Below are 19,964 nucleotides of genomic sequence, written 5' to 3'. Positions count from 1 at the left end.
TACTTTGAGAGGCCAAGGCAGGAGGATCACTTGAGCTCAGGAGTTCAAGACCAGCCTAGGCAATGTAGGGAGACCCCCATTGCTACAAAAAAATTAGCCAAGCATGGTGGCGTGTGCCTGATTGTGCCACTGCACTCTAGCCTGGCTGACAGAGCAAAACCCTCTCTCAAAAAAAAAAAAAAAAAATCCTGGCGTCAAGCAATCCTCCTGTTGAAGCTTCCCAAGTCTCTGGGATTACAGGTGTGAGCCACCATGCCTGGCCCAGCTTGAAATTTGATGCTTGGTGACCTTGAGTGAAGTTATTTGCCCACTCCAGGTCTCAGTTGTTGCATCTGTATTTATACACTCCCCTTATGACGGTACTTGAAAATCGATCAAAAAGGATTTCACTATAGAATCCTCAGGTTAATGATAGATTTGGAAACCGGAGATGAGAGAAAGGAGATTAATCATATCACCAACTGGTTTTTAACCAATCCCTACGGCAATTCTACCCAGCTTCCGGCTTCCAGCTTTAAACTCCTGTTAACGCCTATGTGACCACACTCACTCTCCAACGATTACCACGGTGAAGACACTGGCTTGTGGAGGCTGCAGGTCCGTCACCCCAGTCAGACTGGGCCATTTTTACATTAATATTTTTGGCAGGGGGCCCCTAAGGGGTGTTCTGGACTGATCGATGGGCTGGATGCAAATCTTAGAACTCATGGTTCTACAATCTTTGTGGAGACTTTTTGTCTCGCTTTTGGGCGGTAGGAAAAGCAGACAAGGAGGCCCTTGAGGGCGGGGTTGTTTCTCATTTATCCAGGTCCCAAGAGAGAGCCTGGAATGCAGAGCGCAAGCAACCAGCGATCACCACTGACAGTGGGTTCGATTCGGCTCGGCTCTGGCCCACTGCCGGACTTTCCCAAGCCCTGGGCTTCCCATGCTGGGGTCAGGGCCTTCTTCTGCCCCAGGCTGAAATTACGGAGAGGGCAGGAGGGGCAGTCTCTGCAAGCCAGGCCTGGGAATATCCTCAGCATCCCCAGACCACGCCCCGTCTCTCAGATAAGGCTTTCCCTAGCACTGGGGGTACCTAGGCCTCTGGGCCACTGGAGAAGAAAAAGGTCCCAGTGGGGAAGGAAGAGGGGCTGCTTCTCCCTCATGTTGGCAACCCCAGCCTGGCTGTGTGGTCCCCATTTTCTGCCTCCTACCCTCCCCTCTTGCAAACATCCCCCGACCATCTCCTAGGCTCTGGACCCAACCTCAGCTGTCCCCCTCGCCTTCCTTGAAACATCTAGGTGCTGTGTGGGAGGGGCACAGTGCCAAGGCTTCATTAGAGCTAATGAAGCTCAGCTCTGTGATGCCAGTGCAAGATACAGTGCGCAGACAGCCTCCATTGCAGCCTGGGGCCTCCGCCCCCTCCTCCGCCTCTCTTGGGGAGGAACCCAGGGCCACACCTCCACAAGAGGAAAGGGAGATTTATAAGAATCTTCCCAGGCCAGGCACCATGGCTCACGCCTATAATCCCAACACTTTGGGAGGCTGAGGTGGGCAGATCACCTGAGGTCAGGAGTTCGAGACCAGCCTGACCAACATGGTGAACGCCCATCATGGTAGTGGGCGCCTGTAATCCCAACTACTCAGGAGGCAGAGGCAGGAGAATCACTTGAACCCGGGAGAGGTTGCAGTGAGCCGAGATCGCGCCATTGTACTCCAGCCTGGGTGACAGAGCAAGACTCTGTCTCAGAAACAACAACAACAACAACAACAACAACAAATTTTCCCCAGTACAGAGACTGCCGCGAGGCCAAGGAGAGATCGGGTTCCTGGGCAAGAAGTAGAAACAGCATCAGATTCGGCGGCAAGGTTCTCCCTTGGGCTGCCAAAGGCTCCCCTGTGCATTGCTCAGTCCAAAAGCCTGGGGTCCCCCTTTCTACTTGGACCTTGGGAACTCACCAGCAGGAACCACTCCTTCCTCTCCCTCTTTTCATGGAATCACCGCAGGTCAGAGCTGAAGGGACTCTGGCCACTTCTCTACAACCCTCTTATGACAACTCAACAACCCAAGGCCCCTTCCTCCTCCCACCTGGCATCCATCCTCTCAAGCAATCCTCCTGCCTCAGCCTCCCAAGTAGCTGGGACTACAGGCGTGAGCCACCATAGTCCCTATGGTCCCAACCGCACAGGGCTGGCTTCCTTCCACTCTTGCTGGTCCCTTCCTCTCTGCTCTATCCCCTTGGCCTGTCCCTTCTCTAGGCCTCAGTTTCCCCATGAGGCAAACGGAGAGACAGGGAAGGAGGGTGGCCTCTGATATTCCTCCAGCTGAAGCAAAGGAAGATGTCCCCTCTCTGGGTAGTTTTCCTCCTCCTTCCGTCCCTTTTCAGGAACAATACAGAGTTCCTCCACCTTCAGCATAAGGGGGACTCCATGGGGGAGGTGGGGGTGTCCCCTCCAGCCTCTCCCTCCCGCCTTCGGGGGCTCTCAGGAGCAGGAAAAGCTCTGGATTGCCCAGGTCCCCACCTCTCCCTCCTCCCAAGAGCTCTGAGTCTGGCGTCCACACCCGATTCTTTCCAAGCTCTCACACTTTTGGGGAAATTAAAAAGGAAGAAGCAGCTGTTGACACAGGAGCACAGAGCCAGACAGAAGTCAGACTGGAGACAGAAACACTCTCGGGCCAGAATGAACTCGGCCCCTCCCCAGGTGGACCCCCACTTGGGGCTAAGGCCCCTTGCGTGGTCGTCCTCCCACATGGCTCCCACACGGTCCCCCAGCCCACCACATTCCTCCGGCCCACACACCTCCCGCCAGCCTCCACACCCCAAGAGGCCAAGGCCGGGTCTGTTTCTATCCCTCAGGCCTCGGCCTGTGGGTCTCAGTCATCCCCATGCCCCGCCCCACGCTGTCTCTCCTCCCAGGGATTCAGGCCGAGCTTTGAAAGGGTCACTTCAAAGAGGACCTGCCTTCCGAGGGCCTAGCCAGACCCAGGGCCAGCTCCTCGGCCAGATTCCCGGCGGTTGGGGACAAAGGCCCCACTGTTCCCCGACCCCCGGACGCCCCCAAATGCACTGGGCATAAGAAGTCTTTCTTTCCCCAGTTCCGCTCCTTACGGGCCCGGGCTCCTTGCCACCGGGAGTAGCCCTGGCTCCTCCTCCAGGAGAAGCTGGGGGGTTGGCGGGACAGGGAATTACTAGTTTCCCCACTGCCACCACCATACACCCAAACCCCTTGGGCACCCAGGATGATGACAAAATCCAGCCGGGCGCGGTGGCTCACGCTTGTAATCCCAGCACTTCGGGAGGCCAAGGCAAGTGGATCACCTGAGGTCAGGAGTTCGAGACCAGCCTGGCCAACATGCCAGCCAACATGCCGAAACCTTGTCTCTAAAAAAATTTAAAAAATTAGCCAGGTGTAGTGGCGCACCTGTAATCCCAGCAGCCTAGGAGACTGAGGCACGAGGATGATGACGCAACCCTGGGGCCAACCTCAGGACTAGTGGCCCAGGCTCCTCTCTGTCCCTCGGCCACCAAGCCCTTCCTGGGCCTAGAATGCAATCCCACCTTTTCCCACCTATCAGAACCATACCCACCCTTGCAGGCCTCCTCCAGGCAGCCTCTCAGGACTACCTATCCTCTGGGGAGCCTCACAGTCCAAACCATAGCAGCCAACCCCTGATGTTCCCAGAGGCTGGGGACATCGCTGCCTGCTCTCCTCAGTGCCCCACAGTAGGAAGTAGGATTCACCTGCTCCTCTAATTTCCTATCATATAGTGCTGATCCCAAGGCAGGGCCCTTAAAGTTTCCTGTGCCAAGCCTTTGCTGAATTCTCTCCAGTGCACATCATTCTCCAGCCTGTGCTTGTCCGGACCTCACTACACCTCCAGTGATAGGGGCCTCATTACCTCCAGAGGCAGGTCACTTTCTCTTTAGATTACTCTGACCATAAAGGTCAGTACTTTTTACTGAGCCAAAAGTGCATTGTTCTCATTTCTATCCACTGATTTTTTTAAAAAATAGTTGCTACCAATAATTGAGATTACTAAATGTCAGCCACTTTACCAATACTACCTCATTTAGCCCTCTCCATAATTTTGAGGGATTATTTCAGGGATAAGAAAACCAGCCAGGTGTGGTGGCTTACACCTGTAATCCCCGCACTTTGGGAGGCCAAAGTGGGAGAATTGCTTGAGTCCAGGAATTTGAGACCAGTCTGGGCAACATGGCAAAACTCTGTCTCTATAAAAAATACAAAAATGGAAAAATTAGCTGGGCATGGTGGCATGCACCTGTAGTCTCAACTACTCAGGAGGCTGAGGAGGGAGGCTCACTTGATCCCAGGAGTTCAAGGCTGCAGTGTACCAAGCTCACACCACTGCACTCCAGCCTGAGCAAGAGAACAAGGCCCTGCCTCAAAAGAATAAAAGAAAACTGAGGCTAAAACAATGAAGTAACTTGTCCAAGGGCACAGAGTGAACAAGGAGTACATCTAAAATTTGGACCTCAGCAGGCTGAAGGCAGGCAGAGCTTTTTTGTTTGGTTTGGTTTCGTTTTTTGAGACAGGGTCTCATTATGTTGCCCAGGCTGGAGTGCACTGGTGCAATCACGGGTCACTGCAGACTCGAACCCCCCAGCTCCAGTGATTTTCCCACTTCCACCACCCGAGTAGCTGGGACTACATGCCCAGCTAATTTTTTTTTTTTTAGACTACATTTTGCTCTTGTCACTCAGGCTAGAGTGCAATGGCATGATCTTGGCTCACTGCAATCTCCCTCTCCAAGGTTCAAGTGATTCTCCTGCCTCAGCCTCCCAAGTAGCTGGGACTATAGGTGTGTGCCACTTCACCCAGCTAATTTTGTAATTTTAGTAGAGACAGTGTTTCACCATGTTGGCCAGGCTGGTCTCAAACTCCTGACCTCAGGTGATCCACCCGCCTTGGCCTCCCAAAGTGCTGGGATTACAGGTGTCAGCCACTGCTCCTGGCCCCAGCTAATTTTTAAAAATTTTCTGTAGGTATTGGGTCTCCTTGTGTCGCCCAGGCTGGTCTCAAACTCCTGAGTCCAAGCGATCCTCCTACCTTGGCCTCCCAAAGTGCTGGGATTACAGGTGTGAGCCTCTGTGCCCGGCACCAACATCGTTTCTGTGAGAGGTGGAGAAATGATAGTTGGGACAGGCCCTGCCCCAAACCAGGCTCTGTCTAACCCTCTAACTTCAAAAAGACAGAATCTTCCACCACAAAGTGATGCATTGAGCTGAACATCTCAGGGCCAGACAGATGAAAAATAAACAGGCCTCTTGATTCCAACCTTTAGTTTTTTTCCCACATGCTCTTTCCTTAGCACCGACCCCTCAGAACTCTGAGGGAACAAGAGAGGGAGGGAGAGCCAAAGAGAAGCCGAAGATTGGGGAAGCCCCCGGTGGCCCTTGCCATGCTTCGATGTGGGCGAGTGGACCTTCCCTTCCTCTCTAGTTTTGGCTCAGGCACTGTTGTGAGAAAACAAGCTGTGATACACCTCCAAGCCGCCTTCCCAAGGCCCCAGCACCCCCACTTCCAAAGGGTTAGTCTACAGGAGTCTGGTTTTTCCCTACACACTGTCCCATTAGTCATGAATTAATTTTTTTAAAAAATCTTTTAACTTTATGGCCAAGGTAATAGCATCATTCGTGAATTCAGTCATTTGGTCTACAAACATTCTCTGAGGACTTGCTGGGTGCCAGGCCCTGTGGACACCGAGACAAACATGACACCTCTGGGGCCCCTTGGAACGGGGTTAAGAACATGGCCAACTCTTCAGCTCTGCCACTTACTTGCTGTGTGGCCTTAGGAAGCCATGGTATCTCTTTGTGTCCGTTTCTTTTTCTTTCTCTCTTTTTTTTTTTTTTTTTGAGACGGAGTTTCACTCTTGTCACCTAGGCTCGAATGCAATGGCGTGATCTTGGCTCACTGCAACCTCTGCCTCCCCAGTTCAGGCAATTCTCCTGTCTCAGCCTCCCACATAGCTGGAAGTACAGGCGCGCATCACCACGCCCGGCTAATTTTTTGTGTTTTTAGTAGAGACAGGGTTTCACCAAGTTGGCCAGGCTGATCTCGAACTCCTGACCTCAGGTGATCTGCCCGCCTTGGCCTCCCAAAGTGCTGGGATTACAGGTGTGAGCCACCGCACCCGGCCTGTGTCAGTTTCTTAATCTGTCAAGTGGGGTGACGGTAATATACCAACATAGTGGTAAGCACTACGGAAGAAGTTGCTATTATCATTTTTCTCGGCCTCAGATAACTCCTGTCTGGTGGGGTAGACGGATATGAGATGGACCATCACAGTGTCAGGGGTAGAGCTGGACATGCGGCGCCCTGGGAGGCCACAGGCGGGGCTGTTCCCTGGTTTGTACTTCACAAACATTTATGGAGAACTGCTCTGTGCCAGGCTCTGTGCTGGCCACTGGGGACACGGAGATGAACAGGATACATTGTCCACTCATCCCTGCTCCTCCCTGCCCCCCCTCTCCCTCTTAGAGCCCAGTCCAAGAACCCTGCACTAAGGGGGGCCACGAAGGACAGAACCAACCACAGAGGGAAAGGCATGGCCTGCGAGCTGGGAGTCAGAAGATGGGTCCTTGTCTGCCGAGGCTGAGGGACCTTGGGCACTCCCCAGTCTGTTTCCCCACTGTAGCGTAAGAGAGTTGGACACGATCACCCCTTTGGTCCTCACCCACTCTGACAAGTGGTAAATACATCCCAACCCAAAAAGGCTTTAAAATCTCCCCAAAGTCCAGCCCCAAGGCCATCTCAGCCTGATGTCCCACTGAGGCAATGAGGGAGGAGACTCCCGCCTGGCGCAGACTGGTACTGCCCTGCTGACAAACTGGCACAATTTCACAAGAAACAGGGGGGCCTGGATCTAAAGGCGGGTTGTTTGAAGGGGGTGGGGGGTGCTAGGGGAAAGGCAGCACCAGCTCCCACAGGCCCTATTCATGTCTCTCTCCCGAGACGGTGAGAGCAGGATCATTAAAACCGGGCTTTGTCCAAATCCCTGACCAAGCCAATATCTCACCTTTGAACCCCTGCAGCCAACAGAGCAGGGCTTCACGCCCCTTTGGAAGGGAGACACCAGTGAGCTGAGCCCTGGCCCAGTGCTATGGGCCGGCATGGGGCAGGGCGGGAAAGACTGGAGGAGTAAAGAAATAGAACAAAAGACAAGCAACCAAGCTGCAATCCAGCCAGAAGCTGACCTTGATCTTGGGCTGTGTACAAAATGGACACAGATTTGGGGTGGGAGTGACAGCGGGACACAGCAGGTCCTGAGAAGCCAGATAGTGAGGGTGAGAGCCAGACTCTGGAGCCAGACTGCCACATTCCTACCCTGGCTCCACAGTGCACTGGGGGTGTGATTTGGGCTGCAATATTGGCTGTCTGTGCCTCAGTGTCCTCAACTGTAAAATGGGGATAATAATGGTATCTACCTCTTAGTGGTATTGTGAGGATCAAATGAGGTAGTTTTTATAAATCCTGGCCAGGAGTTTTTGCTGTCTGTGTATTAACTATGAGCTATACTGTGAAAGCAATTCCCCTTCCTTAAAAACAGTTTTTGTTTCCAGGCACCAATGCTCATTCGAATATATTTGCTGGAATATTTGATATCTCCAGTGACCATCTCCAGATTTCTACATTGGAATCCAACTTCACAAGAATCCACCTGACCCACTATACTGGAGGAAACTTCCCTGCATGGCTAGCCTGGGATGCTGCGGGTCACAAGCCCCTCCCTAGAAGTTCTCCTGAGTATCTAACTGCAGTCCCTCACATTGTAACTTCTTCCACACTGCTGCTTTGTAGTCTCTCTTTTAACCTTACACATCAAGAAGTCCTTCTGAGTATCCCTGCAATGTAGGATGAAGCAATCCACTACCCACTCCTGCACTGCTCTGCCCAGAACCAGCACCCTCCCTCATCCCCACTCCCATCCATGCCAAGAATGCTGCACTTCTTCCCCATGAGCCAGGGTCAGCCCGAGGAGAGGGGCACAAGCACAGGGCCTCTTCCCCCCACCCAGTCCTTCTCTGCTTGGGCTGGGATCCACACAAGCCTGACCTATTCCCGTAGTCAGACACCTTCCTAACAGCTTTCCTCCCCAAGCTTCATCTTGTGCCCTGACTACCCTCAAGTGTCCCGGGTTCTTGCCCGGGCACTGTCACTACGTAGGCTCAGACCCTCTCTGTGAAATGGGACACCAACACCTACCCTGCCCACTCCCATTCTTCCTGTTTATTATTATTGAGGCCTTTGAATCCAGCATTGAATGTAGAGGATTTACTGCTCCCATGGTTCCCAAGAAGAGGTCAGGGCCTCAGACGCAGGATCTTGGAATTCCCAGCCACCTTGGGGTGGACCCAACCACACTGTGGGCAAGTGGTAGAAGCCGCTGGGGCCGGGGGCCTTTGGGCTGCCTTTGGAGGCGAAATGACTGGTTATATAATCGAGATTCAAATTGCATGCCAATGAGCCCATGGCAGTGAGAGCCGTCACTTTGGGGAATGGGGTCTGTTGCCCTGGCAGAGGGGAGAACCACATGGGATCAAAAGCCACTCACCCCCAGCTAGGCCGCAGGGTTGGGGTGGAGACAGAGAGGGATGCAGGGGGTAGAGATGAAGTATGTGTTGTTGGTGGGGGGTTGAATCCAAGGGACTCCTGCTTAATGACCTCCCCCCCACCCCCCGTCCATCCTGAATTTCAAGTTCATAATTAGGAAACACACTTTGGCTGAAGGGAGTCGGGGAGAGATGCAGATTGAGGGAGAACTGAACACACATCCAGTAATCAAGGAACACACCAGTCTCCGAAAGAGTTGCAAGAACCAGATCCCACCTTCAACACTGCCGGGAAAGCTGGGGAGGAGGGTCCCCAAGTCTTTCAGCCCTGTCTAAAGAGGAACAGGCCTCAGCCCAGGCCTTGACCTCAACCTGGACCCAGTGGAATTTCTTTTCCGAGCTCAGGGAAACTGTTGGCCTGACAGTGTTCAACCCTTCAACTTAGGAGCAGGGAGGCCTGCTGGGGTGCTCCTGCAGGGCGGGCAGCCAGGCTCAGAGGTAAGGGAATGGCCCTGATCGGGAGATGGGGCCGGGAGGCCCCTGCTGGCCCCTCCCCAGCCTCAGCAGCTGGCAGATGAAAGAACCCAGGCAGAGCAGCCCAGCGCTGAGTAATGCCCCTGGCACCCCGCGCTCTGACCCACCCACAGCCGGTCGGAGAGGGCAGAGGGGAGGGCAGCCGCGCCGGCAGAGCCGGGGGTCCCGGGCCTGTTTCTAGAACTTCCCCAGGATCCAGGAGGGCGGCGGAACCGCGCCTGGCAACCCGTCCCGCAGTCCGACCCGGCAGGGGGCGAGTGTGGCGCGGGGAGGGGGTGTCCGGACGCCTTGGTGGAGGACGTCCCGCTCCGGGAACCCCCTCCCCCACCCCCTCTCCCTCCAGCTGTGCCGGGGCCTCGCCAACGGAAAACGAAAACTCGGGCAGAGGAAACGGCGGCAGGCGCCCCGCCTGAAAAACCCGAACAAAAGCCGCGGGCCTCCCGCCCCCGCTGCCCAGCCGCTGGGGGCCTGGCACCGCCACCTGGGTCTGTGCCCCCTGCCCTGGCAGCCCCGTGCCCGTCCCGACCCCTTGCCTGCCTCCCTCCTTCCCACCCCTCTACCCCGGACAACTCTTGCTCGGGCCCCCTCCCGGGCCTGCCACCAGCTGCAGCTCCCTGCAGCGGAGCCCGCGGTGCCCGCGCCCACCGTGCGCCCCAGGCTGTGCAGGGCGAGCGGGGTCGCAGCGACCCCGGCCTGGCTGCCCGCTCCCCAGCAGCTACCGGCCCCGCCCACTTCCCTAGCCCAGCGCCCTCACCTGGGGGGGCCGGGGCTCCGGGCGGGGCGGGATCCCGACCAGGCAGAAGGCGACTCCATTCATCGGGTGGCAGCTGCGGCTCTGCGGCCGGGGCACGGCTGGGGGCGCCGGCAGGGACCTGGGAGGGGCGGGGCCGGGGGCGGGGCCCAGCGCGGTGTGGCCCCACCGGGGTCCGCCCCCTCGCCCCTCCCCCTTCCCACCACCCACCCCGCGCTCCCTTCGGGGTGCCCCGGCCGCCTCGCTCAAGGGCCACAGACCTGCAACCGGGCTGAGGCAGAGGCGAGCGCTTCCTGAGAGTTGGACGTCAGAGCCCAGCCTGGGGAAGAGAGGCGGCCTCCAGGAGACGCTTGCCCGGCCTCTAAGGGACCGGCCCAGATAGAGGGCCATCCAGGCCCAAGAAAGAGGACAAGGGCACCGAACCCAGAACTAGCACAGGGACAGGGAGGGAGGGAGAGGGAAGCAAAGAGAAACAGCCAGCCAGAGATGGTCAGAAACAAAGATCCAGAGACCTAGAAAGCATGAGAAAGGCAGAGACAAGATAGAGACAGCGCAGAGAGAGGCAGAGAAAGTCAGAAACAAAGATGAGGAGACCCAGGATCAGAAAGCGGAGGAGACAGAAAAAGGCTTAGAGGCCTCCTTCCCTTTAGAGACCCCTAGACATTGAGACACAAGGGCAGATTTAGTGCAGGGGGTGGGGAGACGGGGTGCCCCTCAGTGTAGGGTACGCCCCTCCCAGCCAGAGTCTCAGCGCAGCATCCCAGAGAGGCAGGGGAGTCGAGGATAGAAGAGAGGCTGGCAGGTGCCCCAGCCCTTCGGACCCCCACCCAGCCAGTCCTGGGGCTCAGGCCATGGGACCAGCCCACAGTCCTGCTCTGCAGTGAACAGCAGTGACAGCAGAGGCTCCCAGTCACCAGCACCCCACAGCCACCCTTCCTAGCTTCACTCTGAGCTGGGCTTAAAGAGATGCCCTGGCCCTGAGCCAGCTTCTTTTCTTGTCCCCCAGAAGGACCCTCTCCAGCCCATCCCCTGACAGTCCAGGGAGGTACAGTCCTTCTGTCTTTCTTTTCTTTTTTTTTTTTTTGGCAGGGTCTCACTCTGTCACCCAGGCTGGAGTACAGTGGCACATTCTAGGCTCACTGAAACCTCTGCCCCCAGGTTCAAGTGATCCTCCTGCCTCAGCCTCCTCGAGTAGCTGGGACTACAGGCCCATGCCACACCGCCCAGCTAACTTTTGGATTTTGGTAGAGATGGGGTTTCACCAGGATGGCCAGGCTGGTCTCGAACTCCTGACCTCAAGTGATATTCGCCTGCCTCAGTCTCCCAAAGTGCTGGGATTATAGGTGTGAGCCACCACGCCTGGCCTTGTCCTTCGTTATTAGAAAATAGCTAGAAAATTCTTTCTACTGTCTAACTCCCATTCTTCCTGCTTCTTACTTCCTGCAGCTTATGCTTACCTCTTTCCCATGACTTTTGCAGTTTAAGGGCCTTTCATATTCCTTTTCCCAGATTATGTAGAAAAGAAGGCGGAGGATAAAATAGGACTTGGAGAGAGGAGGCAGTGAAAGCGGGAAGGCCAGCTCTGCCTGCTGGAGTCACCACCTTCCTTGGGCAAAGAGACCCCTGAGAGCCGAGCAGCCCTAAGACCCCCACCCCTTTACCCATGATAAGGGTTGGGAACTCAGGTCTTAGAGGGGTTGGGGTGCCCCAGACAACAATTAGGCCATCCCTACTCCTGTGAACCTGAGGAATGAGATACTGACTGGAGTTTAGATCATATGCTTCATTTAATGTATTTTAAATCCCCTGGCGGTCAAGAGAAAGGGATTCTGTTTCATAATAATGGAGGGGCAGTTAAATGACTCCTCTCCCTTCCTCATCCCTTTTCATCAAGGTCATGTGCAGCCAGAATTAGCCTCCACTTCTGGAAAGTCCTTCCTGCTGTCTAACTGTAATCTGTCATACTGCCTGGATTTTTTTTTTTTTTTTTTTGAGACAGAGTTTCACTCTTTTTGCCCAGGCTGGAGTGCAATGGTGCCATCTTGGCTCACTGCAACCTCCGCCTCCCAGATTCAAGCTATTCTCCTGCCTCAGCCTCCCAAGTAGCTGGGATTACAGGCGGCTACCACCACACCCGGCTAATTTTTTGTATTTTTAGCAGAGACAGGGTTTCACCATGTTGGCCAGGATGGTCTCGATCTCTTGACCTCGTGATCCACCCGCCTCAGCCTCCCAAAGTGCTGGGATTACAGGCATGAGCCACCGCGCCCGGCCTACTGCCTGGATTTTCTTGCTTAACTTTCAACCAGGTCCCTGTTCAAGCCTCTTTCTGCCCTGTAGCTCCAATGGTCCAATGCTTGTTGCCACCTTGGCTCAGAGGTCCTTTCCTCCCAGGATAAAGGGTTGTCTCTGTGAGGGGGAAGGGTTGGCATCTGAAATCAGACTGAACTGAGGCCATGGGGGAGGAGGGAGGGTGGTGGCCATGGGGTGCCCCTGGCTCACTTTTTCCAGAGCCTGATGCCCTCAGACCCCGCAGGAGGGGGCGAGAGGAAATGAGCTCACACTGACCGGCAGGCGAATTCCTCCCTCCACAATGCACTGCACAGCCTCCCCCACCCGCTCCCACTTCCCAGAAAGTGTGGCTCTCTCCCCACCCTGCCGCCCTTCCCACCTCTTCCTGCACCTTGACCTGCACCCCCACCCTGTCCCAGCCCACCTCATCTATCTTCTCTAGCTGTTCTTCCTCCTCACCTTCCTCTCCACCCGGGCTCCCCTTCCTGTCTCGACACTCTGGGTCTCACTCCATGCATCCTGCCATCCGCCCCAGCACCCACTGTATTCCTGTACCCTCATTTTTAGGGTTTGGAGCCATAGAGCCCAACATGGGGAGAGTCTCCCTGGTTGAGGACCCTCCTCATACTCCCCCTCTTTCCAAACTCCTTCCCCAGCCCAATCACCATCCTTCATTCACAAGGTCTACTATGTGAGGGGGTGGAGGAGAGGAGAGGGTGGGGTAGGTTGGCCCTGAGAATACAGAGGTGAGGCCTAGATCCTTCCCTTGAGGGGCCTGGTCTTCTCCAATTGTGACTCTGTGGAGAACTCCCAGCACAGGAGCACGTTCAGCTGGAGAAGCAGAGGAGGCTTCTCCAGGAGGTGCCTTGAGCTTCTTGGGCTTCGTGGATGGGGCAGGGGAGGGTGGGAGTAGGGAAAAAGGCACTCCAGGGAGAGGGATGCTCAGGGCGAACCAAGAGGCAGGAGAGAGAGCAGACTCCGGCATCGGCATCGTGGCTGGAGCCAAGTGGAGGGTGCCTATGGGCAGGAAGCATAGAGGGATGAGGAAGGAAACACAGGCGGGGGTGTGATGCTGGAGGGGCTGCCCAGAGGCGCTTCCGTGCTAGCTGGTTTGGGGCAGGGAGCTGAAGCAGCAATGTGCCATGGCCACCGTGGCACATAAGGGGAACAGGAATGGAGGGCAGCAAGCAAAGGGATTCCGGGAGAAACGTACCAAAGCAAGGGGCAGGGGCAACAAACAACAGAGGCTCTGGGACTTGGTGAGCAGGAGGAAGGAAATGGAAGAGTCCAGGGCAAGGCCAAGGCTTGGAATATCAGGTTGTCTAGGGTGTTCACAGACAGGGGACAAGCCAGGCACGACGTCCTTTGTATGTGAGATCCCAATTAAGCCTCACAAAGGCCTGTGAAATACATCTCAATCCTCATTCTATGGATAAGGAAAATGAGGCCCAGAGAACTCAAGTATCTTACCCAAGGCCATACAGGATTTGAACCCAGGCATTTGGGCTCCAGGGTCTACACACTTAACCCGCAGGCTGTGAGGCTGGTGGAATGGTGGCAGGCTGCTTAAACCCTGGGTCCATCTTCTGGAAGAGAGGCTTGAGCTAGAGACTCTGGTAGTCCCTGAGACCAGGGGTGTGGTTCAGATTCTCCAGGGAGAGTGAAGAGTGAGAGGAACCCTGGCTTGGGGGTAGGCAGAGAAGGAGGAGGCAACAAGGACTGGGAGGAAGCAGGCAGCCAGAGAAGGTGGCACTGTGTGGGGCAGAGACAACAGCCTCGGGGCCAGTGGGTGTGGGAGTCAGACTGTGCAGGGAGGAGGGGCCCCAGGGAGGAGGGAGTGGAATCTGCCCACTGAGCATTAACAGGAAGGGACAGGCGGGCAGCACAGGTGGGTGTGGACAAGGCAGGTGTCTGTTTGGGTGGGGAAGACTTCAGCAGGCTGTTGGGCTGAGGAGCAGGTGCCAAGGAGAGAGAGCCGGAGGGGACACAGGAGGGCGTGATGAGCGGACTGGAGGAAAAAGTACCTGGAGGCTGGGGCTCCAGAGGAGGAAGCCAGGTTTATGATGCCCTCAAAGGAGCACTGAATCAAGAATCTGAAGACCTGGGTTCAAATTCGTGCTGCACCCTCCCTGCCCCCCCGCCCCCAGTAGCTGTATGACTTTTGAGAACAAGTACATTCTCAGAACCTCATTTCACCCTCTGTAAGATGAAAACGATAAGGCCTTCTCGGCCTGCCTCTGATTTGAGGCTCACATTTGACAAAGAATCTGAAAAACTCTGTGAGCTTAAAAGGAAAAACCATAATGTATGAAAGGTGGGTTATGGGGCACGGGCACCTACACCTGGCCCCAGCTCAGGCCCTTCCACCAAAGGGGAAAGAGCATCCCCTGGTGGAGAAGGATGGCAGGGCAGGACTAAAGGGGACAGCGGTTCTTGCACTTTGATGGCTTCAGCCCCCAGGTCCTCTACTTGTCCCCCACAGGCAACACCCCCACCACAGTTTGTATCTCCAAAGTGAGAGGGGCCCCATTTAATCAAGTCAAAAGACATTTATTGGCCAGGCGCGGTGGCTCACATCTGTAATCCCAGCACTTTGGGAGGCCGAGGATGGCAGATCACTTGAGGTCAGGAGTTTGAGACCAGCCTGGCCAACATGGTGAAATCCCATCTCTACTAAAAATACAAAAACTTAGCTGGGCATGGTGGTGTGCGCCTGTAATCCCAGCTACTCAGGAGGCTGAGGCAGGAGAATCGCTTGAACTGGGGAGATGGAGGTTACAGTGAGCTGCAATCATGCCACTGCACTCTAGCCTGGGTGATAGAGTGAGACTCTGTTTCAAAAAAAAAAACAAAAAGCAAAACAAAAAATTAGCCAGGCATGGTGGCACGTGCCTGTAGTCTCAGCTACTTGGGAGGCTGAAGCAGGAGAATCGCTTGAACCCAGGAGGCAGAGGCTGCAGTGAGCCGAGATCGTGCCGCGGCACTCCAGCCTGGGTGACAGAGCAGAACATCGTCTCAAAAACAAAAATTATTGAGCACCTAGTACATGCAAACTGCTGTGTTGGGTGGTGTGGTGGGAACCATCCCCATATTCCACGGAGGGCAACAAACACAGCAAAGGGTGCCTGGGATTGTGCCGAGATTGTGGTGCAAGCACAATGTTGAGCAAAACAAGAAGGAGCCTCCAGTGACTAGGGGAGGAAGAAGGGGTCTTGGGAGGCAGGCAGGATTTGTCCCAGACCTCAAAGCCCTCTACTAGCAAATGTCAGAGAAAGGAGGGAGAGGGTGGGGCGCAGGCGCTGGCTACGGCCCCAGACATCCCATAGAGTGAACCTCACTGAGCATCTTTAATGATGGAGGGTGGGGCAATGGTCCACTCAAGATGATGCCAGCTCCCACTCATCCCTGGTGTCAGGCCCCCCAGGAATCCTGTGAGAAGAATCCCACCTGAACACCCCTTGGGGAGGGAGGCTGAAGACCCATGGCCAGGCTGGGGCCAAAGAGCTCTGGTAATCTGCCAAGCAGCTGGGGCCTACGCAGGAAACCTCTGGACAGCTGGCTACGGCAGGAGCGAGAGGCTGCATCTTCTCTGAGCTGGCAGCAGGGTAAGCAAGCCACACCCAGCGAGGCCCCATGTCAGGGCAGGAGGTGGGCGACAGAAAATCCACCCCTGGCACTCTGAACTGGCCATCTTTAGGGAAGCTGCGTTTGGGCAACCCAGCCCAGCAGGCTTTTCACTGTGTGACACCCCGTCAGGGAAGGCCAGTGGCACGGACCGTGTGTATGAGTGAGTGTGCGCAAGGCTCAAAGATGCCTTACAAAAACCACGCGGTCACTCAGCAGGGGCTTGCAAACACCAAGACAGAGAAGAAAGGAATTAAAACACGTTGAGCACCCACTATGTGCCAAGCTCTTTATCAACATTATTTCATTTAGTCCCCATGACAACACTGTAAGGTGGGTATTATTAGCCCCACTATGTAAATGAGGAAACCGACCCAGAGAGGCTAAGTAGCTTGCCCAAGATCTCCCAGCTAGGATTCAGGATTCTAGCCGAAGTCTGATGTTGCTCTTTCTATCAAATGATCCCTCTGGGAGGGGTCAGGCCAGGGAGTTCATTCCAGCTCAGGGTGCTAAATTCTACGGTTCTACATAGGGCTTTTCAATTCTTCCTGCCTCTGTTCCAGGCTCCCAGCCCCTGCCCAGCCCCACCTGGTCCCTACACATCACTGCACATGGAACCCACCCTCCTCCCTGTCTCCATTTTGCCCTTCTGGAACGGAGGAAGGAGAGGAGCAAAGAGGAAAGAAGGGGAACATAGAGGAAGGGAAGAGAGAGGAAGCGAAGGGGAAGGGATTAGAGAGGAGGCTCCCACCTCCCCGTCGAAACTCTGGAAATCCCCCTGCAGCTGCTCCCCTCTCCTCTGTCTGGCCCTGAGCCAGCCCTGGGTGGGAGTGTTGGGAGTCAGATGAGGAGAAAAGAGGGGCGGGACTGACCACAGTGGGGCAAGCCCCTCAGTCCTGGCACTCACCCCACCCAGCAGTTCCAGCCCCCGTGAGAGATTCCAGGCATGCTCCCCTTTAAGGAAGCCCTCCATGCCAAAATCCACACATACCAAACAGACACATCGGCGGCTCACGCACTATAAAAGGATTCTTTGCTTTACAAGAGGGCTCAACACATGGGAAACTTAAAATAGGAGCTTCCCCTGGTGCAATGAAAGAAGCTCTGATTTCAGACGCACTCCATACACACCATGCTTCCGGTGCATCCAGAAAGCTGGGCGTTAACCACATCAGCCTAGGCACCTCGGAGAGTGTGCCGATCATCAGAGTCCATGTCTGTGGGGAGGGACCTCACAGTCCAGGGGACAGGCCGAGCTGCTGTACTTGGCAGAGGTGTCCTAGGACATCTAGAAAGGACCAAGAAGCCACCATTTGGCATAGCTGGCAGAGATTTCACAGCAGCCCAGGGAGGATGAATGTCCAAGGCTTCCCAATGATTCTGTAATGAAGCCAAGGGCAGAAGCCCAATGTCCTGACTCCTCTTGATGTTTATCCTCCCAGGGGAGGGGACAGGGGAGCAGGCTGTCCTCTGGGAAAGGGGAAGAGGCTGATCCCCAGAACAGTTAGGGAGGGCTGATGAAGGCCAATGATGGGCAGATGGGCTACTTGGAGGAACAACTCAGGCTGAGCTGCAGGCCCAGTGAGATGCATTTAGGATTCTCTAGACAGGAAGTAGTAGTGGCCCCTAGCCCTGCCCCTCTTTTAAAAAAAAACCCAGGTGAAATTCACATAACGTAAAATTAGCCATTTTATAGTGAGCAATTCAGTGACATTTACTACTCTTCCCTCCCTCCCCGCCCTACCACTATTTTTGTGTTCAGTCAGTAATGACAATAGCAGCCAGGCCTGGTGCTCTGGGGAGCTGCCATTGGCCATTTAAATTAATACCCAAGATGCCAAACAGGCCTGGAAACTGGACCAGCCACAGCCCCGCCCCAGACTCACACCCAGCCCAGGGAGGATGCCCAGAGCACTTTATGCCTCCCAGTGCCCCTCTCCAACTCCCCAGAACTTAGGGTCACCCCTTCCGTGGACTCCACCACCCCCTGACTCCTCACCCTCCACCCCTCCTCACCCCTCTCCTCACCACCATCACAGGCCACCCACAAGCCCTCTGCCAGAGTGACAGGGGGCCTGTGCTCAGCCTGGAGGGGAGGGTCTCAGAGCCAGGGCCCCCAGCCACTGCTTTAGGCAGAACAGCCCCAAAGAGCTTGGGCCAGGAAAAGAGGGGAGTTAGGGCGGCTGAGCACTGAAAGGCGTGTCCCAAACAGAAAATTCATCCCACCTCTCCAGACCCCACCTGAGACCTCACCCCAAGTGGGGGTTGGGAAGGGAGTAGGGCAACCCCTGGAGCAGCCCCATCGCTCTGCCCCCCATCAGGCTGCTGGCCTCTCTTAGATCAGGGGGCTGCAAGTCAGGATACAGCCCCTTGCTCACTGAAGGGGACTGGTCCGGCTTGTCTGGGATTTGCTGAGCTCCGTGCAGGGAATGAGAACTCTGACCAGAGGGGGTCTTCATCCCCGCCCGCCGAGCCCAGCCCACACTCAGTGTATTCTGATGGAGCCTGTGTGAAAGGAAGGCAGCATCCCCCTCCCAAAACCTGGCTGGGGCTGCAGCTCTGTCTTTGGGATGCATTTGGAGAAAGCCTCCTAGCCCACCCCATCTTTTCACTGACACGAAATGGTGGCAGCAGCTGCTGCAGCTGCTGTGACTGGGAAAGGAGGGGAGCGGGGCTAGAAGAAACCCCTTGATGTGTAGGGGGAGGGGACCGGCGTATCTTGAGGTCCCACCAGGAGGGACTGGGGGTCAACGAACCGGTAGTCATATGGCACAGAGCCCACCCACTCCTTCATTCTGCGGAGCCTGTAGCCTCCTTGGGCCTGGGTTCAGGGAGCAGGGGCTGTACCCTTACCAAGCGGGGATGGGGGTTTCTCCGTGTGGGTGATCTCTTTCTGGAAAGGGGGTGGGGAGAGAGGTGCCCTCTGCACACGCCTCCCTGGGTGTCAGTGATAGGGGAGTACTCGTGTGTGTGTGTGTGTGTGTGTGTGTGTGTGTGTGTGTGTGTGAGCTCTGTGTCACATCAGTCCCATTCCTCCCCCAGAGCCCCCGCCCCGCCCGGAGCTCCAATGCCCCAACCCCTCCCTCGGTGGCGGCCCCCGGCGCTCGGCGCGCCCACCTCGCCGGGTCACAACGCCCGCAGCTCTCTCTCCGCTCTCGGCCGCGCACTCTCCGCTCTCGGCCGCGCACCCACGCCCGGCGCCCGCTCACCTGCTCCATGCTGGGCCCTGCTATGCCGTCCTCGCCGCGCCGGCCCCGGGGGGCGCAGGGGGAGGCGGCCCCTCCATGCGCCCTGTCCGGGCAGCTGCACCCGGCGACCGCCAAGCTCAAGGAGCGGCTGGTGTCAGCGCCCGAGCCCCCTCCCCGCCCCGCCCCGCCGGCCCCGCCCCTCCGCCCGCCCCCTCCCCTCCTCACCCCGCCCGGCCCGTGGCAGCACCGCGCACCGGCGAGCACACGCGCTCACACGCAACCGCACAATCGCACGCACGCACGTGGGGGCTCACACACTCGAACACACACACAACGCGCACCCGACCCTCGCACATCCCGGGCTCGCCCGCTCCGGCACCCCCTCTTCTGCCCGTCCCGGGGGCGCTGCTAGGGGAGAAGAGACCCCTGCAAGCGAAGCCCCTTTCCTCATTCCTGAGGCTCATCGGAGTCGGAAGGACCCCACTCTCATGCTACAAGAGCCAGAGAGGGGCTTGCCAGCGGTCTCACCGCACCTTGGCAACAGAGCTGATCCCAGTTGATCCCAGACCAACTGCCTCCCAAGCTGACGACCCGCTGCAGGGGGTGACTGACAGCAGGCCAGAGACACCCAGAGCACTACCGGGACGCAGGGAGACACTGTGCCACCCCCACCTCGAGATCGCTGTGGGAACAGGGAGCTGTTGCCTATAGTTGAAGGTGTTCTGAAGCCCTTGGCTGGGTGTTCTGAAGAGATGGGGATTCCTGTTGCCCACCCAGTGAGCCATGTTCCTGGCACTTGCCAAGCAGGAGGAGGGGGCTGATCTGTTTATCCACTCCAAGAGAAGGGGGATCTGAACCCCCAGATACTACTGGAGAACCTACCGTGTGGGCAGCGGGGCCACCCACTCTGGTGAAGACCAAGGAGATGGCAAAAAGACACCTTCGCTCTCTGACACCCTCCATCAGGGGTGGCTCCTGACCACCCACTGCCCTCTGTTCTGCCTCTGACAGGACAGG

At 56.3% G+C, this 19,964-nt stretch overlaps 1 protein-coding gene across 3 annotated transcripts in view; it reads right to left on the bottom strand.

Moving 5' to 3' along the window:
• The window catches only part of ARHGAP23 (Rho GTPase activating protein 23), a 95,720-nt gene extending 76,608 nt beyond the window's left edge, over positions 1–19,112 (bottom strand). Inside the window, exon 1 of one of the 3 annotated variants that reach the window (XM_032163399.2) lies at positions 18,969–19,112. In XM_032163399.2, coding sequence (XP_032019290.1) covers positions 18,969–18,977 — 9 coding nt within the window. In that variant the 5' untranslated portion in view covers positions 18,978–19,112. Of the gene's footprint in view, positions 1–9,846; positions 10,111–18,968 lie in introns of those variants that run through there. The other 2 variants (XM_032163398.2, XM_032163402.2) reach the window with 2 other exon arrangements.
• Positions 19,113–19,964: the final 852 nt, after the last annotated feature.

Source organism: Hylobates moloch, unplaced genomic scaffold (assembly GCF_009828535.3).
Source record: "Hylobates moloch isolate HMO894 unplaced genomic scaffold, HMol_V3 SCAFFOLD_10, whole genome shotgun sequence".
NCBI classification, from domain to species: Eukaryota; Metazoa; Chordata; class Mammalia; order Primates; family Hylobatidae; genus Hylobates; species Hylobates moloch.
This window is presented reverse-complemented; position numbering and strand designations above follow the sequence as displayed.